We start from the raw sequence: 15785 nt of genomic DNA on the forward strand, positions 1-15785 counted from the left end.
TTTTTCCTCTCATTTAATGGTTCAAAAACTATAGTATCTTAATTTCTAAAAAAATATATATATACACAGTACAACGGCTATTCTAAGAAATTTATTGTGTAGAAAAGCATACAAACGTCGAGCAAAAACATCCTCTATACAGCAACTCAAATGAAATGTTCCAGGCTTGGAAAAGACATCTGTCCCTTAGTGTAACTGGTTACTGGGCTGGTTTACACAGCTCCTACTGACAGCTCCTCTTGACTGGCAGTAAAGCCAACCACAGATTCTGACGCATCTACAAAAAGAATAACAGAGGTGGTGGGAAGCACTTGGCCCCTGAAAGACTCATGGCTTCTCATGTAGCTCTGTGCCAGCCTGGAGAGCGAATGCATAGCTGTGCTCTCAATGACTGTAACCACCACTATCACAGAACCCACAGAACAGAGCAGACCACAGGAAATGGGGGGGTGGGGAGTGGGGGTGGGGGAGCAGACGTGATCATATTCTGTTACACTTGTGCATGTCATCTAGCGCATGGATTAGATCTTCGAGACTGCCTTAGAATTAAGTGTATTCTGTTAATTAGCCCTGTGATTCTCAGCCTGAAAAGGCATCACATTATTCACTTTCTCCAATACACTTTCTCAATGTCTACTGGAATTACCATGTGATCATAAGGCCCTTAAGTGATGCTGCCCATTCAGGAGTGATGTGGATGCTGGCAGTGACATATTCATCATTGCCTAGCAGTCAGTGACTCATGGCAAGGAAAAGCTAACCTTCCTGCATAATCTGTAGCAGGAATGTGGGTAAGTGGTTGTTTTCCCAGGCTGTTTCTTTGAACACGCTCTGCAGGGCGGAGTACTGACCTGTGGTGAGGTCTGTAAGACTGTCGTCCAGCAGCCCAGTTGGCATGGAGATGCCCATGGCTTTCCTGATCCCGTACAGACAGGTGATGTCGCCTGGGGTCACCCGACTTGCCAGCTCCTTCAGGTTCCCCGTCACCCTCTCGGCTGTAGATGGACAGACAGCAAAGGTCAGGGAGGGTCGCTCAGGCCGCCACCGTGCAATGTGCCCCCCCCTCCAGTGAACTGGCTCGGGGACAGAAGGACCGCAAAACTGGTGGGTTTGATCGTTCCACGGAGGAGAACAAGGCAAGACCTGTAAAGAGCTCAAACCTGCACTTCGGGAGCCTGAACACGTGCATGGAAACAGTCGCACAAGCAAGGAGAAGGGCAGAAGAAAAGCTGACGCACCCAGCTGCAGCTCCCTGGCACTGGGAGCCAGCAGGCAGATGATGTTGGGGGGTGGCTTGACACTGAGCCTCTCGTTCTGGACCTCCTGCAGCTCCCGCAGCAACAGCGTCGTCTCATCCAGCTTCTTCTGGAACAGGCTGGCCTCTGGAGCAGCAGGCAGGAGAACGTCATCACAATGAAGATCCAGACCAGCTGGAACTCAGGCTACAGACTTTGCAATGGATGGTCCAAATCACATACACAAAACAGCAAGGCTATTTCCTCACTTTCTCACAGTGACAAAGAGATCTACTGGAAGTAAAGGATCAGATCTATTAAAAACCTTCAGTGGAATGCGTACCCAATACATCAGCGGTTCCACTCGTGGTACTCAGAGCGCTGCCAGGTGGTACGCCATATGACCCTGGAGTTTTCATATTTTCTATTTTTATCAAATTCGTTTGTGTTGAATACGCAGCCTACGTACTATGATACAGCGCGCTAATTCTTGAGAGGACACATTCTACACCATTGTATAGGAATGCGTGCTACGGACGTAAGTGACCAATTGTATTTTTTTTTTAAGTTCACGAGGAATGACAGCAGCCGAAAGCTTGGGAGATATTAGAATTGTTTATTGGGATGTGGAGATTTGGCGTAACCCGCTTGGCTGAGGGCCGACCTCCCGGCCGTTGGACGGGGAGGACAGGACCCCCATGCGACCAATGGGGTAGCTGCAAAGGTGGAGAGGGGGTGGAGGAGGGATGCAGAAAACGAACGAGGAAGAGGAGAGGGTGACGTTTGATATTTATGGAGACCGGTTGCTTACGTCAGGATTAGTGAGAATTGCAGCAGCTGTGTCGAATGAGCGCGGCTGTCTTCATTCCTCCCGAACTTTCATTAAAAACTCCATTTATCTTCAGCAAATAGGGAGGTAGGAGATTGTGCATGGTTTTGGAACACTGGCAATCTTGTGAGCACAGGAAAGTGTGATAGAAAAATATTTAAGGACTGTTCTAGGTTAATTTGAAAAAAAAATACACCGAGCGTCTGTGTTTTGCTCCCATACGCATGAAATAAAAACTTCTTTTAACTTCTGAGACAGACTTCTGAAACAGAAACAGGGAAAATGCAAGCTTGCGGATTGCTAAAGCAGGTAAGCCTGTGTGTCTCAGGGAGAGCAAGCTGGGGTAAGTGAAAAGAAATTCCTAATGTAAGAAATTGTATATGGCCAATAAAGGTAAGCCCCACACTACTTGTTAAGAACTTTGTTTACCGTTGGCAAAAGAGCCGACGCATATTATGTGTGGAGCAAAAGCTGCTAAACAACTCGACCTGCTGCCCCCTTCGTAAGACACAGTCACTCACAGAATTACTGATATGGCGGATGATGTCAAAAGTACACTGGTAGAGCACGTTAAGATGAGCAGCTGTTTTTCACTGCAATTAGACGAGTCTATAGATGCCTTTAATTGGTTAATTTGCTCGTTTACGTTAGATACGAGGTTGAGGGTATGTCCCATGAGGACTTTCGGTTCTGTAAGCCGCTACCAACAGGAACTACAGGAGAGCACATATTTCAGCTTCTGGATGAATTTACCGAAGAGAATGGCCTCGACTGGGAAAATTGCGTCGGAGTTTGTACAGACGGTGCTAGAGCAATGACAAGCCGACACAGCGGTGTGGTTGCACGAATTCGAGAGGGTGCTCCAGATGTGAAGTGGACGCACCGCAGCATCCACCGTCAAGAAAATGCCAGACGTTTTAAAATCTTTTAGACTCTGTTGTGAATTCATTGGTCGAGCCTTGATACAATTCACATCTGCTTTGCTAGACTAAACAGGCCCACCTCTCTCACTGAAAAGGTGCTTCTTTATTGTTTATTTTTAATTGTTGTTGTTCCTGTTGTCATCCTGTAAAGCGCTTTGAGAAGCCACCGTTAAAGGCGCTATGTCAAATAAAGTTTATTATAATATTTATTATAAGTTTATGTGAGTGTGTGCGCATGCACGCGTGCTCATGTTGGTCATTGAGATTTTGAGAAGATGGTTCCTTTGGTTCCTTTGAGAAGATGACTTGTAGGTGGTACTTGGATGCCTTGGTTTGATCAGGGGTGGTACTTGGTCCAAAAAGTTTGAGAACCACTGCAATACATGACTTTTGATATACAAATTCCCTTTGTGGCCAAATTACATCAGTGTCCTTACAGTATATATACACTCCCATATCCTTCATTCAGACCACATACCTGAGGGTTTCAGCTCTTTACCTTCAGAGTCAAATGTCTGCCCTTCCAGATCCAAGCCCACCACAGAGCTCAGGGCAGTGAGGATGCTCCTGCTGCTGTTCTCGGGGTCGATTATCTGTGAAGGAGAAGAAATCTGGGGTAAGAAGAATATTGCAAAGTGTAAGCTCATCACACAAGTCTCCAATGGACAGGCATACTTAATTCCTAGCCTTTATATACTGCTACTAATATACGTGCCATCATTCACCAACAGCCACAAAACACAATACCAATACATAGGGAAGTGAGAATTTTGCTTTTTATTGAATTGCTTTTATTTTTATTGAATTTTCTATGGGCCACACAGTTCAAGCCCAGAGTGGGATAAACTACTCAGGACATCGGTTGAAAGATGTATCCAGAGCACAGTGCCCCTCCGACACTGTACTTGGGCACTGTTCGTCCACCAACCCCTCTGGTTTGCCCTGGAGGTCTCTCGCCCCAGTGCCGACCAGCCCTAGGAAGCTAGATCCCATGAGAGCAGGCTACAAGATGCTAATTCTACTGCCATATGTGGTCAAAAAAAGTTAAAATAGTTCCAAGCAGCACACTAACTCTCTCTCGCACCTCCACCTGTCATTTCTACCCTTCTGTCTGTCAACCTGCCTGTCGAAACCTTCTGATCCCTGCTTGACCTTCATTACACATATGTCCCAAAAAGTGATCTTCACTGTTGTTCCTCCAGTTGGGAAATACATTTCAAAGAGAAGCCAACTGCTTTGTGACGCCTCCACTACACGTAACCCAACAATCAAACTCCCACCAACCAAATAATTCTCAGTGCTGTTATTGGGATCTCTGATTTTTTTTTAACCTGGCTCCCGATATTTCTTGGAATATTACACACCATGCACGGAAACAGCTTTCCAACCCTGAATTCGCAACTTAATCGGTTCTCTCTTGGAAGATCACCCTGTGATAGGAATCCTGTCTTGGTTTTTCTTTTGGGATGAATTTAACATCCTGCTCACCACCCCACCCCCCCCTTCTGTCTTCACGGACCAGCACCGGCGCCGGTCCAGACTGCGGCGAGCCCGGCGCTCTGCAGAGGAGAGAGAGACGGGCCAGACTCACCTCCGCATCGCTCGCTGCTTCAGGCCCGTCCGTCTGCTCCTCGCCCTCCTGGATTGTCGGAGACAGAGGAAAAGGATACGGAGTGCCACTAACATTTACACAGAACTCTCAGAGAAAGGAACTTCAGGATCAAGAGTGAAACACATCCAGAGAACTGAAATGAGGTTAAATCTGAGGAGGCATTATTTGTAACGTAGAGAGGTGTGGGAATCTGGAATAAATTACCCAGCCAAGTTATTGAAACCAAAACGCGGGCTTCTTTCAAGAAGCAGCTGGATGAGATCCTCCAATAAATTAGGTACTAAGTACTGGAAAAAGACAGATGGGCCATATGGCACCTCTTATGTGTAGTCTCATGTTCAGCTGATCCCTGTTAACAGAATCTATAATTATACATATCACCAAGACTGTACTAGGTGTTGAATCTTAGTTCTGCAAGCTCAATGTAACTGAATGAGGTGAATAACCAATTGTATATTTTTCCGATTTGACAAATCAGAGATTTTTATATCACTGAAAAAATAATCTAGGCTCTTTGTGGTAGGATCAAAGGCTTCTGTGAGGATTTACTACAGTTTACCCATTCAAACTGAACTACTCTCATCTCAGTCCAGCTGCGGGGAGGCACGCTGTTTGTTTAGGCAAACTCCAGGCCTGCTGTGCTCAGGCCCCCCTATCTACTGTGACATTAAATCAAGTGCAATGCAATTCACATGCAAAGGCAGGCAGCAGTACCGATCTTCAAAAACAGTACGTCTCTCCTACCATTTTTTTACATATATTTACAATGTCAAAGCAACATCGAAACCACTAAATAACCAAATTTGTTTTTGCTGTCAGATTCTAGGTAAACTTGTGATTGTACTATAGAGCTCGACTTGTGTTGTGTCCTCACTTCTGCAGAGCGGAGAGTGCTCACTGGACAGATCACTCATTCCTACCATTTCCATCTCCTTCAGCATCCTGGAGTGCTCTCCATTGGTCAGGGCATCCAGAAAACTGTCTGTTGCGTGGCACACATGCTCACCCGCCTTGGAAAGAAACTCCTGAATGCTGTTGAACAATACAACATTGGTTTTCCTTGTCTGCTATATCAGGGGTTGGTGAATGAGCTTTGCACAAGACCCTGTCACCCTAGCCTGACGTGAAGAGCAGGGCAAACAAGACAAGGAAAACCTCAAAAGGTACAAAAGCTCATTTCAGAACTGCAATGCTGCTTTTAGGCACACAGACAATAAGTTTTCAGCTTTACATATCTCATTACAAAACCATTACTTTCTGGCTTCAGTGATGAGGCTGCAGTGACAAAATGTCTGGCACAGACCCTTTCAAGGATTTGAAAAGGTTTCTCCTCTCCTAACCTCTGGCTGTGTCAACAGCAGAAGAATCTGATCCAAATCAGGGCGCCGTCCAAAATGAACTCTGAATACATACCAAGGCTTTAAAATTGAAACTAATTCGTATTGGAAACAAAAGCATTTATTGCTTTTCATAATGCCTCTTTTTTAACTGTAAAAGCTATTACTAATTATGTTTAACTTGACTATCATCTGGGGAGATTAAAAGATCAATGCACTTTCAAATTAAGTGCTCATGCAGTCTTGGCTGTGAAGCCATGTGTCTCTACCCTCTGGAAGTCGAAAACGTGGATACAGTACTTGCCTCTCTGAGCCTTGAAGACTGGGCTCTTCTCCATAGAAGGAATAGATCAGGTCTGAGTCTTCCTTGCTGATGTTGGCAAAGCTGGAGTCATAAATTGGAGCGTAAGAGCTGAATGGCCCATAATTCATGTATGAGACTGTGGGGGAAAAAAAAGGCATGATTACTCAGACAAAGGCACAACCTACCCTTTAGTTAAATATGGGCCACTGAGGAGCTGCATCTACAGATATTTGATAACAGCACAATGATTGCTTTTATGCTCTCACACCGTTTTTTTTTGTTTGTTTTTAAGACTTCCTGATCCAACTTAAGACTGAACAGTCTTCAGGTACAAATGGATGTGCAAGGTGATTTAAAAAAATCATTTTTGAGCAGCACTGGAACTCACTTGGAGTCACCTTGTTCCGCTTGTCCTCTTTAAAACCCTGTAGCGTGTTGATGCCAGTCTGCAGCCTGCCTGTCATCATGCCCAGCTTCACAGGGCAGTACCCGGGTTCTACAGAACAAGGGGGCAAAAACAAAAACCAATCACGAATGCTGGAAACGTGCCTATGACACTTGCTCGTTCGCTGGAATGAGTTCCTGGAATCTTGTAAACCTCAGGGAACCAAGATAACCAATTCTGAGAGAACACAGCTGAACATGAAGCAACAGCTCTCCAGCAAATCTTTGACAGGCGCTGCCAACATGCAGCCTGTAGCCTTCCAGCTAACCCAGAAAGAAACTTCCATGCTCTCTTCAGAGCTTGCTGAGGATCGCGTGCCTCTTGTCCAGCTCTCCAGGGCCCTACCTCCTGCCGACAGGTCTGCAGGGTTGAGGACTCCAAGGGTTGTGGTCCCATCAGTCTTCCGCCTCTCAAACTGCAGCTAAAGCAGAAAAGATCAAGTCAGCTCTGGATGCAGATACTGGCAGGCCTCCAAGCAGCACCGTGTTCATCCAAAGCAAGGGGGAAAGATGATACTCCAGTGTAATTTGGACTGGTGTCTCTCACTGGCACGCAAGAGCTCGGGATCCTCCTCTCAATGAGGACACAAAGCCCAGTCCCCCAGCTCCCCATACCTGGCTCTGAACCTCCCTGCTGCTCAGCCTGCCGCCAGAGTCCTCGACGAGCTTCTGGATCATCTCCAGCTCTTTCTCCGGCACAAGACCCCCCTTCAGCACGTCGTCCTTGGAGTCTCTGTCCTGCCTGGTGACAATCCAGGTAGAACAAAACACAGCACATAGAGCGCCCTTCAGAAAAGCAGGAATGAGACCCGGCAGATCTACTCTAACTCGTTCTCATCTTTCTAAGCAACTGCTAAGCTTAATGAATGGTTCAAAGGGAACAAGTGTCAGGGAATTCAATAGATATGTGAATGGGAAGCATTCACACAGTGACAGAGAGTATAATAAATATGAGGTAGAGAACAGTCGTCTGTGTTGGAATCAGCAGCCTCCAGAAGAAAAACAACTTTAGATTTTTTGTTGTACAGAGTCACTCTAGGATTCTCTATTGATAGAGCCAATCCCTCCCCAATATTCTGTGAAATTCCAGAGTTATTTTTCCTAAAATGTTTTTTCCCTTTTTATACTGTATTGCTGTGGAAAGTAGAAGGTGAGACTGCACAAGATCAAACACTCTAGAGACCTGCAACTTGATTTTTCCACCTAGATGAGTGGTGGAACATTAATGGACAAGATTCAACCTGAAAATGGCATTCCTTGTGCTCTCAACATTTCTGCACATCCCCTGCAAAAGAGTGGAGGGACTTATTTACTAGGAAGACTTGCTGGAAAACCCATCATTCCATTTAGGCAATAGCACCTGACAATTCAGCAATGAAGTTTTGTTATATTGGCTCTTAAACCCCACAAATATACAGATTCTGCATCAGCAGATCAGAGAGTTACAATATCAACACCATTTCCCTGTGTAGACTTGCCTGAAGAAAACTGGCTTCTCGAGTGAGAATTTGTGAACATTTGTACCCATAGAGGTGCAAGGGGGATGCAAGAAGATAACCATTATAAGAATTTATAGCACATAACTAATCTAACAAATCTTTATGTCAAACAGTGTACTGGATTATTTTTCTGGAGTTTTTGTACTGGATTACGGGAGTGAGTAGCATCTCTCAGCAGTGCTGATGTGTGATGTTACCTCCTGCTGTCCTTGGTTATTCTGCCTGGCGATTTTGTGGGCTCGGTGGTGTCCATAGGCTCCCCTGGATCTTTCGGCTGGTCCAAGGTGGAGTCTCCCTCCTTCACAGCCTGTCCCTGCTCTTTCGGCGTGTTGGGCTGCTCCAGGTCAGCCATAAACTCAATGCTCTGCTTCAGGCTCTGGAGTCTCTCCTGTACGACCAGAAACTCACTGAAACCTCACTCTGCCCACAGCATTGCTGTACAGCTGTTGAACTATAGCTGCAATACAGCGCTATAATCACTGCACACTTCACAGGAAACCCGAGAGGTATAAGATTAAGAGAGCAGTGCAGTATCTGCTGCACAGTGGCCAGAAGTCACTCTGCCTCTGAATCATGAAGACAAACTCTTACAAAGGTAAACCGATTACAAAGAGTTCTTGTTCTTTTATGTATGTGAAACTATCTTAGAATATAGCAACCTTAACCGGGATTAAAAATATAATATTCACTGCCATGTTTATAAAAATATTGATTCTGCAAGACAGACATTGCTGTTAGAAAAAAAGACACCTCCATTGCCAGAAAAATAAAACCATCTGGAGGAGTTTCTCAATCCCTCCCATTATTTTTGGATAGATTTCCCTGCAAGCTAAAAAGCAATTCACTTTCAGTTTTGTTAGATTCGTTTTCCTGACCTGGATAGTTGTTATGATATAACAGCATCCCGCCCAGGTGTAAAGCAGTCAGTCTACTGATTTGGGATGGCTAAGACTAGGTATGACCAATTAAAACTACTTTTGAGATCTGGAGCAGGCTATTACAATCAAAGGAAACAAACAGGCTGGGTCTGAGCATCTAATCAAAAGGCAGCTCTCACACTTAATACGATATTCCACTGCCAAGCCAATGTTTTATTTATAGATAGATTAACGCAAACTGGGGCCAGTGACAATCAGAACAGAGGTTACTGGCCCGTGGTTTCGTGAACTATTTTTAGTTTGTTTTCATTAAAAAAGCTCAAATGCATTGGATTAGTATGTGAGACAACCACCCCCAAGCCAAGTCAACCACAGAGAGTGGGACTGATGCTTGAGAAAGAGACACATCATAGAATTCCTTTCTTCTGAGGAGAAGCGGGTTCAGTCATTGTTTACATAGCTGCCGCCCTTTAGTCCCTAAAACTGTGCTCTCGCTTTAAGGCCATTTTTATAGTTTAGAAAAACAGAGAGCCAGGACACTCCAAAGGGTCTGTTCTCCTCATAAAATCAGCAGTTAGTCGGGAAGAATCCTCTCAAGCTTTCGGTGCACAAAGCATGAACTCAGACCTGCGCCTGTCCAGATCATCCTGTCAGATACTCCACATGCACTTCTTTCTTAACACCAGCTCTCTGCCCCCACTGCTCATAGAGCAGCCATTGACACCAAGCAGATCTTCTGCGCCCTCTGCTGTTCCAGCTGGGCTACGACACCAAGAGTCATGTTGATGTTATTGTATGTCAATTGCATGGTAAAATAACATTCTTCTCAAGTTAAATTACCAGTACAATACCTTGACAACAACACAAGAAAGAAGCAGAGCACACAATTAGCAAGAAACCAGACTCGCATTTGATTAACAATTCTGTTTAAGTCTCAACAGTCTCCTCTGTACCACTGTTCCTCCAAACCGACTGAACCTACTGGCCTTGTAACACGAGCGACGCTGTGCTTGAAGATCACCAGCAAGTCTACCATTAACCCTTTGTCTTCATCATGCATCAGGTTTCTGCTAACCAATTAGACAAAGAGGGTGAAACAGAGTGCACATTTGAAGTCCTCCAATGCTAAGCTTTGCTTACCTGACTCAGGATTTTCATTCCAGAGTGAAGCAACTTTTTGGCAGCTTTGTAGTAAATGGTCTCTGGCTTGTTGTATATCATTGCGTTTTCACACATTATTTTAAAGTCCGCCTGCGTTAAAACACAAACAGGAGATTTGGTCTAGGCAAGCCTTGTTGTTCACTTTATGTGCAGTGCATATTTTCTCTCTGTCAGACATAGACAAGCAGGAACAGTAGGCAGCCACAATTAATTGGCCCACATTACACTGCCAGCACATAAACTCAACTGAATGAGCAATTTAAGCACTGACAAAACAAATATCAACAACCAAGACAGCACCAGCAAAAACAGCAGCAGGCGTAATATTGAGAACTCCCCAGAGGTTCATCCTACAATCCACAGAGACTAAGTTCTTTCAAAGCTGAGGTTGATGAGTTCTTTAATTAATCAGCTCTCAGTGGGCAGTGGGGAGGAGAGCAGAGTGATGAAGTCAATTCATAGAGGGGGATTATTAGGAGGCCATGATTAGTAAGGGCCAATGGGAAATTTGGCCAGGACGCCAGGGTTACACCCCTATTCTTTTTCGAAAAACGCCCTGGGATTTTTAATGACCACAGAGAGTCAGGACCTCGGTTTTACGTCTCATCCGAAGGACGGTGCCTGTTTACAGTACAGTGTCCCCGTCACTATACTGGGGCATTAGGACCCACATGGACCGCAGGGTGAGCGCCCCCTGCTGGCCCCACTAACACCTCTTCCAGCAGCAGCCTTAGTGTTTCCCAGGAGGTCTCCCATCCAGGTACTGACCAGGCTCACACCTGCTGAGCTTCAGTGGGTTGCCAGTTGTGAGTTGCAGAATGATATGGCTGCTGGCTACTGCTGCTGGCTTTACCCCTTTAGTCAGCAGAGTACAGTACTTCACTGATGATCAGGGGGCTCTGAAGCTGCTAAAGAATATGCAGCCCACGACGGCTGAGATGATGCCATTGTTATTGTCAGCAGTACCGGGATACCTTGAGCTCCTCCAGAGATTGATACTCTTCTTTCTTCACCTTCTCCTTCATGGTGCTGAAATCCATAGGCTTCTTGATGATGAGGGAGTACCCTGGGGCAATGAAATCTGTCACTGGGAAAGAGAAGAAAGCGCTGGGGTCCTTCCTGCCAACCAAACACAATTAAACGACAGCTGAAGAGAGACGTTTACACGCAGACCGCCTGTCTGATCAGTCGAGAGGTCTAAAATGCTGAAATTCTTTCAGCCATCCAATTAAAGAGCCCTAAACAAGCAGTAAAAACTGAAGGCTCAGCAAGGCTCACCTCTGGAGCTGTCTGATGAGCTGAGTGAGGGCTTCCTGGAGGGGAGAGAGCTCCTTTTCTGAAAGAGATGCGTTACACCCACGTGTTAGATGGCTCATTTTTGAGTTTGCAGACTTACAAAAGTGCAGGGAGTTAAAAACAATATGGGAATTCAAGTGAACAAAACAAAAATAACAAAACAACATAACTGCAGTAAAAGCCTTCACAAGGAACTGTGCTACTGAGCAGGAGGAAAACACTCACTGAAACTATAGAAATCTGAAACTGCTGGGGTGACCAAATCAATCATCCAGGTAACCAGTTTCTGTCAATAATGACCCAATAGGCATTTTTAAGTTGCAAGTGGGGATCTCACACAGCATTTCTCTCGATTCTCAGTCTTATAATAGAGGGAGCTAATTTTTTGTTGTTGTTTTGAAGCCAAATCAAATCCTTAAGAGGCAGAAAAAGAAAAGGCGATCCTCATATCCCCAGCAAACTCAACAAGGGCTGTTTCAGTCACAGGATGGGAAGTACATTCTGATTCCTCATCTCTGACAGGCATTTGGGCTCCTCTCCTTTCTTCTCCCTCAATCAGCTGGGTTCAGTTTCTCCCATTTCCTTTCTTATTTCTCCCACAGATTGACTCTTTCACTTCTACTGTTTGACTTCAAAGGGCACAGATTTTTTTCAGAACATTACTGCTTATTATCTGAACAACCACTCTATCTAGATTTCCAGACAGAACTGACCAGCGCCCACAAGGAAACCTCCCACCAGAGTGGCAGCAGAAACAACACTGCAAAAACCTTCAAGCAAAACATTTAAGAAAAAAAAACAACCTGCAGTAAAGGTGTGAGCAGCTTATAGTTTACTAGGGTAAGGCGAGGTGAGTCATTTAGGGAGGGGTGTGCCTGCAGGAAGACTGGACTGATGAAGGACAGCCAGTGGCGCCACTCACCCTCCATCTGGGCTATGGGGGTGCCGACGTGCTTGTCCTGGGGCACCTCAGCTCTCACAGGGGTCTGGCTCCTCTCCTGCTCGTCCGGGTCAGTGTCCAGCGAGTCCTGGCCCTTCCTCCTCTTGGTCATCTTGCAGAAAGAAAGAAGACAGCAAATCGTCTAAGGTCTCGATTCGACCGAAGCATCTTCAATTACCCAGATCTAACACAGGGACTCTCTCCTGCTTATTCTCAGCGGCCTGCCGCCACCCAGAAACCACCCCTCCGCTGGTAGAGGGGTCGATGTCTTGGAGTGAGGTGGTGACAGCACATTCTCCGCCCAAGTGCCACACTGAACCCCTTACCTTCTTCCTCTTCCTCTCTTCCCCCGCTGGCACGGGGCTGTGCTTCTCCTTGTCGCCTTTCTTCTTCTTTTTCTTCCTCTTGTCCTTGTGCTTGTCATGGTCGGCCTTCTCCTCGGGGGGGCTGCTGGCTTCGTGGCTGGGGGGGGCTGTGGACAGCTCCGTCACCTCGTTCCCCGCGACCTTGAGCACCAGCTTCAATGGCTTCTCCGCGTACTCTGAGCGAGAGACGACGCACGCAGAGGGTGAGAGGCAGGAGGCTCTGTTCTAGTATCACTGACTCTGCCGAGCCACCTTCTACACGGGATTCCGCCTAAAACAGGGCACTAGTCTTTAATAATAATAATAATAATAATAATAATAATAATTGCTTACACTTATACAGCGCTTTTCTGAACACTCCACTCAAAGCGCTTTACAGGTAATGGGGATCCCCTCCACCACCACCAATGTGCAGCCCCACCTGGATGATGCGACGGCAGCCATAGTGCGCCAGAACGCTCCCCACACATCAGCGATCAGTGGGGAGGAGAGCAGAGTAATGTAGTCAATTCATAGAGGGGGATTGTTAGGAGGCCATGATTGGTAAGGGCCAATTGGAAATTTGGCCAGGACACCGGGGTTACACCCCTACTCTTTTCGAGAAACGCCCTAAAAATAGATATAGTTTATGAAAGTAAATATATTACATTGAAACAATCAAATGTAACACTTTAACGTGATTTTGTATGCAAAAACCAATGACAGAATTCACCTAATTGTTGAATGTCATGTGATCAGATGTTGTTAGCATGTCTTAATCCTACGTGATCACGGGTAGCAAAATGGACAGATTCGTGGTTACGAAAAGAAATCACCAGGAGAAGCCAAAAGCACCAAACCGGGAAAAGCTCTGCAGGTACAGCGAGGAGTGTTTAAAATTTGGCTTCACCTGCACGGACGGTGACAAGGCCAAACCTCTGCCTAAATGTGTGATTTGTTTGGAGCAGCTTCAGATGAAACTATGAAACCATCTTTCTTGAAAAGACGCTTGGAAACAAGACATGCAAACCTGGCCACACAACCAGCTGAGTATTTCAAGGCAAAGTTAGCCGATTTAGAACAGCATCAGGTCTATGCCAGGGCAAATGAGCCATTGAGTGAGTTTAAAATGTTTGGTTTGAGTTGTTAAATAGTCCTATTAATAAATAACAACGTAATAATAAGCATAAGAAACCAACAGTAGTAATATTAATATTTTACTGAGTGATAAGAAGCGTGTTAAGAGGGATGCTGTAGCATTTATCTACATTTATTGAGGTTTGATTTAGTTAAAATCTCAAGGGGGGACTTTAACAAATCATTGAGGTTGAGGGGGTTCATCTGACAAAAAAGGTTGGGAACCCCTATTTGAGACTATTGGCTGAGGAACGCACTGATAGAAAAATGTTTCATCAATATGAGAAAGGCAGGCAAAACACACTATGTCCGTAAAGATGAGTTCTGTTCAGCCGAGCTGGCCTATCCTTTGATGCACAAATGAGTGACAGCTGTCACCAACCATTTTAATTAAAACTTGCCATCATGATGGGGGCGTGCATTAATACCAGCGAAGGATTCAGTTCATGCGATACATATGATATAGTACCGCTACAAAGGCCGGTAAATTCATAACCAGCTATTTATGAAACGTGAGATCGCCAGTTAGGCGAACAGAGTTCAGAAGCATTCCGACTTGTCGTTTTTAAATCCTTACCTTCGTATGTATGCTTTTCCGACTTGTGTTTTTTGTGTTTCTTCCCCATGTTTTGAATCTGACGTGTTTATCTTCTCGGAAGCACGAAGCAGCAAGAGCACCGACTCAGTCCGGCTCTTTTGTTCGGCACCCGGAAGAGCAGGCGCCGGATCAGGGAGAACAGATCGAGAGTTACAATCTCCTCTCGGGCGCCCTCTGCTGGATGGAGGCCAGTAGCGGCGGAGCTGGAATCGCGAACTAAAAAGCTATTTTTTTGTGCGTGTGCATCTCGTAATTCTGTTTAATTTTTCGAAACCACATCCCCTCATCAGAACACGCTGTCATTCACGCGTCTCAGCCTCCACAGAACATACCAAGCCGAAGTATTTTAATACGTCTCTCTCATCATAAGTAAAACATGATCTGTGGTTTCTAGTTAAAGTTAAATTCAAGCTTTCCTCAGCAAACGTGTACATGCTTATATAACGAAGCTCAGTGCCATACTTGGCTTATGTTCTCTCAGATTGTAAGTACAGAGTCGGTGGGTTCTAACCATACTAGTCTTATATGCTGTTTTTAAAAATCTAGAATATGTCAATTTAATGTAAGCCTACCCGTCTCTGGCAGCCATCCTTTAAAAAAAGCTTATTGCCATTAAAAGCAGTTATACTGTACGTCATCGTCATCTTCATCTTGTGGTCTTACTATGCACAGTCTGCACATAACATATGTCGCCGGCTGTGCAGTAATGTGTTACTATTACTAACGAACACTTTAAAGCACGTCGAGATAGATCACCGCAAATACAGTAAAATGGGAATACTACGGATTCCCATTTTAACAATCATTGAGGACTATTGTACTCTCGGGTCCACCCTGTTAGTAAGCAGCAACATCAATTTGGTAAAGCTGTGACTATCAATTTGCAACTTTAAAATGATTGTCTCAGATATTGCGTCTACTCCGGCTGTTTTTAACACGAGCAAACTAGCAAATGTGAGAGATTAGCTCTCGTTAGCATATAGAAAACAGCTTTCCTGTAATGACTAAACACTCGACATGAGATTGCGTGGAATGGATGGATCTGCCCAATACAAATCCTTGACGTGTCTGAAGAGGGAAGGTATATTGAAGTGCATTACAAACCAGGCAAAGAGCAGGCGAGTGTAAAGGCTTTCGTGTTTGTGCCGAGAAACTTTCTAATGTCCCGGTGAGCACAGCCAGTGAAGAAAGACATCTGGCGTTACCTGACCGAAATGATGGAGGTGATGTGTTGAAATTATTATTTAA

At 45.1% G+C, this 15785-nt stretch overlaps 1 protein-coding gene across 2 annotated transcripts; it reads right to left on the reverse strand.

The window, feature by feature from the left end:
- Positions 1-78: 78 nt before the first annotated feature.
- On the reverse strand, positions 79-14659 carry brd7 (bromodomain containing 7). Of its 2 annotated transcripts, none has more exons than XM_015368460.2 (17): positions 14517-14659; positions 12785-12999; positions 12441-12570; positions 11501-11558; positions 11197-11341; positions 10202-10312; positions 8381-8571; positions 7300-7426; positions 7031-7106; positions 6629-6736; positions 6241-6376; positions 5520-5631; positions 4579-4626; positions 3487-3580; positions 1239-1382; positions 852-995; positions 79-277 (listed from the first exon to the last, which is right to left on the reverse strand). In XM_015368460.2, the coding sequence occupies exons 1-17, from the start codon at positions 14563-14565 to the stop codon at positions 213-215; spliced, it is 1953 nt and encodes a 650-aa protein (XP_015223946.2). In that variant the 5' UTR covers positions 14566-14659; the 3' UTR covers positions 79-212. The 2 variants fall into 2 exon arrangements, with proteins under 2 accessions (XP_015223946.2, XP_015223945.2); XM_015368459.2 differs by having other exon boundaries at positions 3466-3580.
- Between the last annotated feature and the right edge of the window lie 1126 nt (positions 14660-15785).

This window comes from Lepisosteus oculatus, chromosome 20 (genome assembly GCF_040954835.1).
Source record: "Lepisosteus oculatus isolate fLepOcu1 chromosome 20, fLepOcu1.hap2, whole genome shotgun sequence".
Classification (NCBI taxonomy): domain Eukaryota; kingdom Metazoa; phylum Chordata; class Actinopteri; order Semionotiformes; family Lepisosteidae; genus Lepisosteus; species Lepisosteus oculatus.

Bases quoted from the DNA above. Each gene is read 5' to 3' on its own strand.
- brd7 (XM_015368459.2), bottom strand. From the start codon at position 14,565: ATGGGGAAGAAACACAAAAAACACAAGTCGGAAAAGCATACATACGAA. The intron at 10,313-11,196 runs GTATCCCGGTAC...GTTTTAACGCAG, and splicing joins AATCTCTGGAGGAGCTCAAG to GCGGACTTTAAAATAATGTG. The intron at 3,581-4,578 runs GTGAGTCTGGCC...TCTCCTTCACAG, and splicing joins AAGCAGCGAGCGATGCGGAG to ATAATCGACCCCGAGAACAG.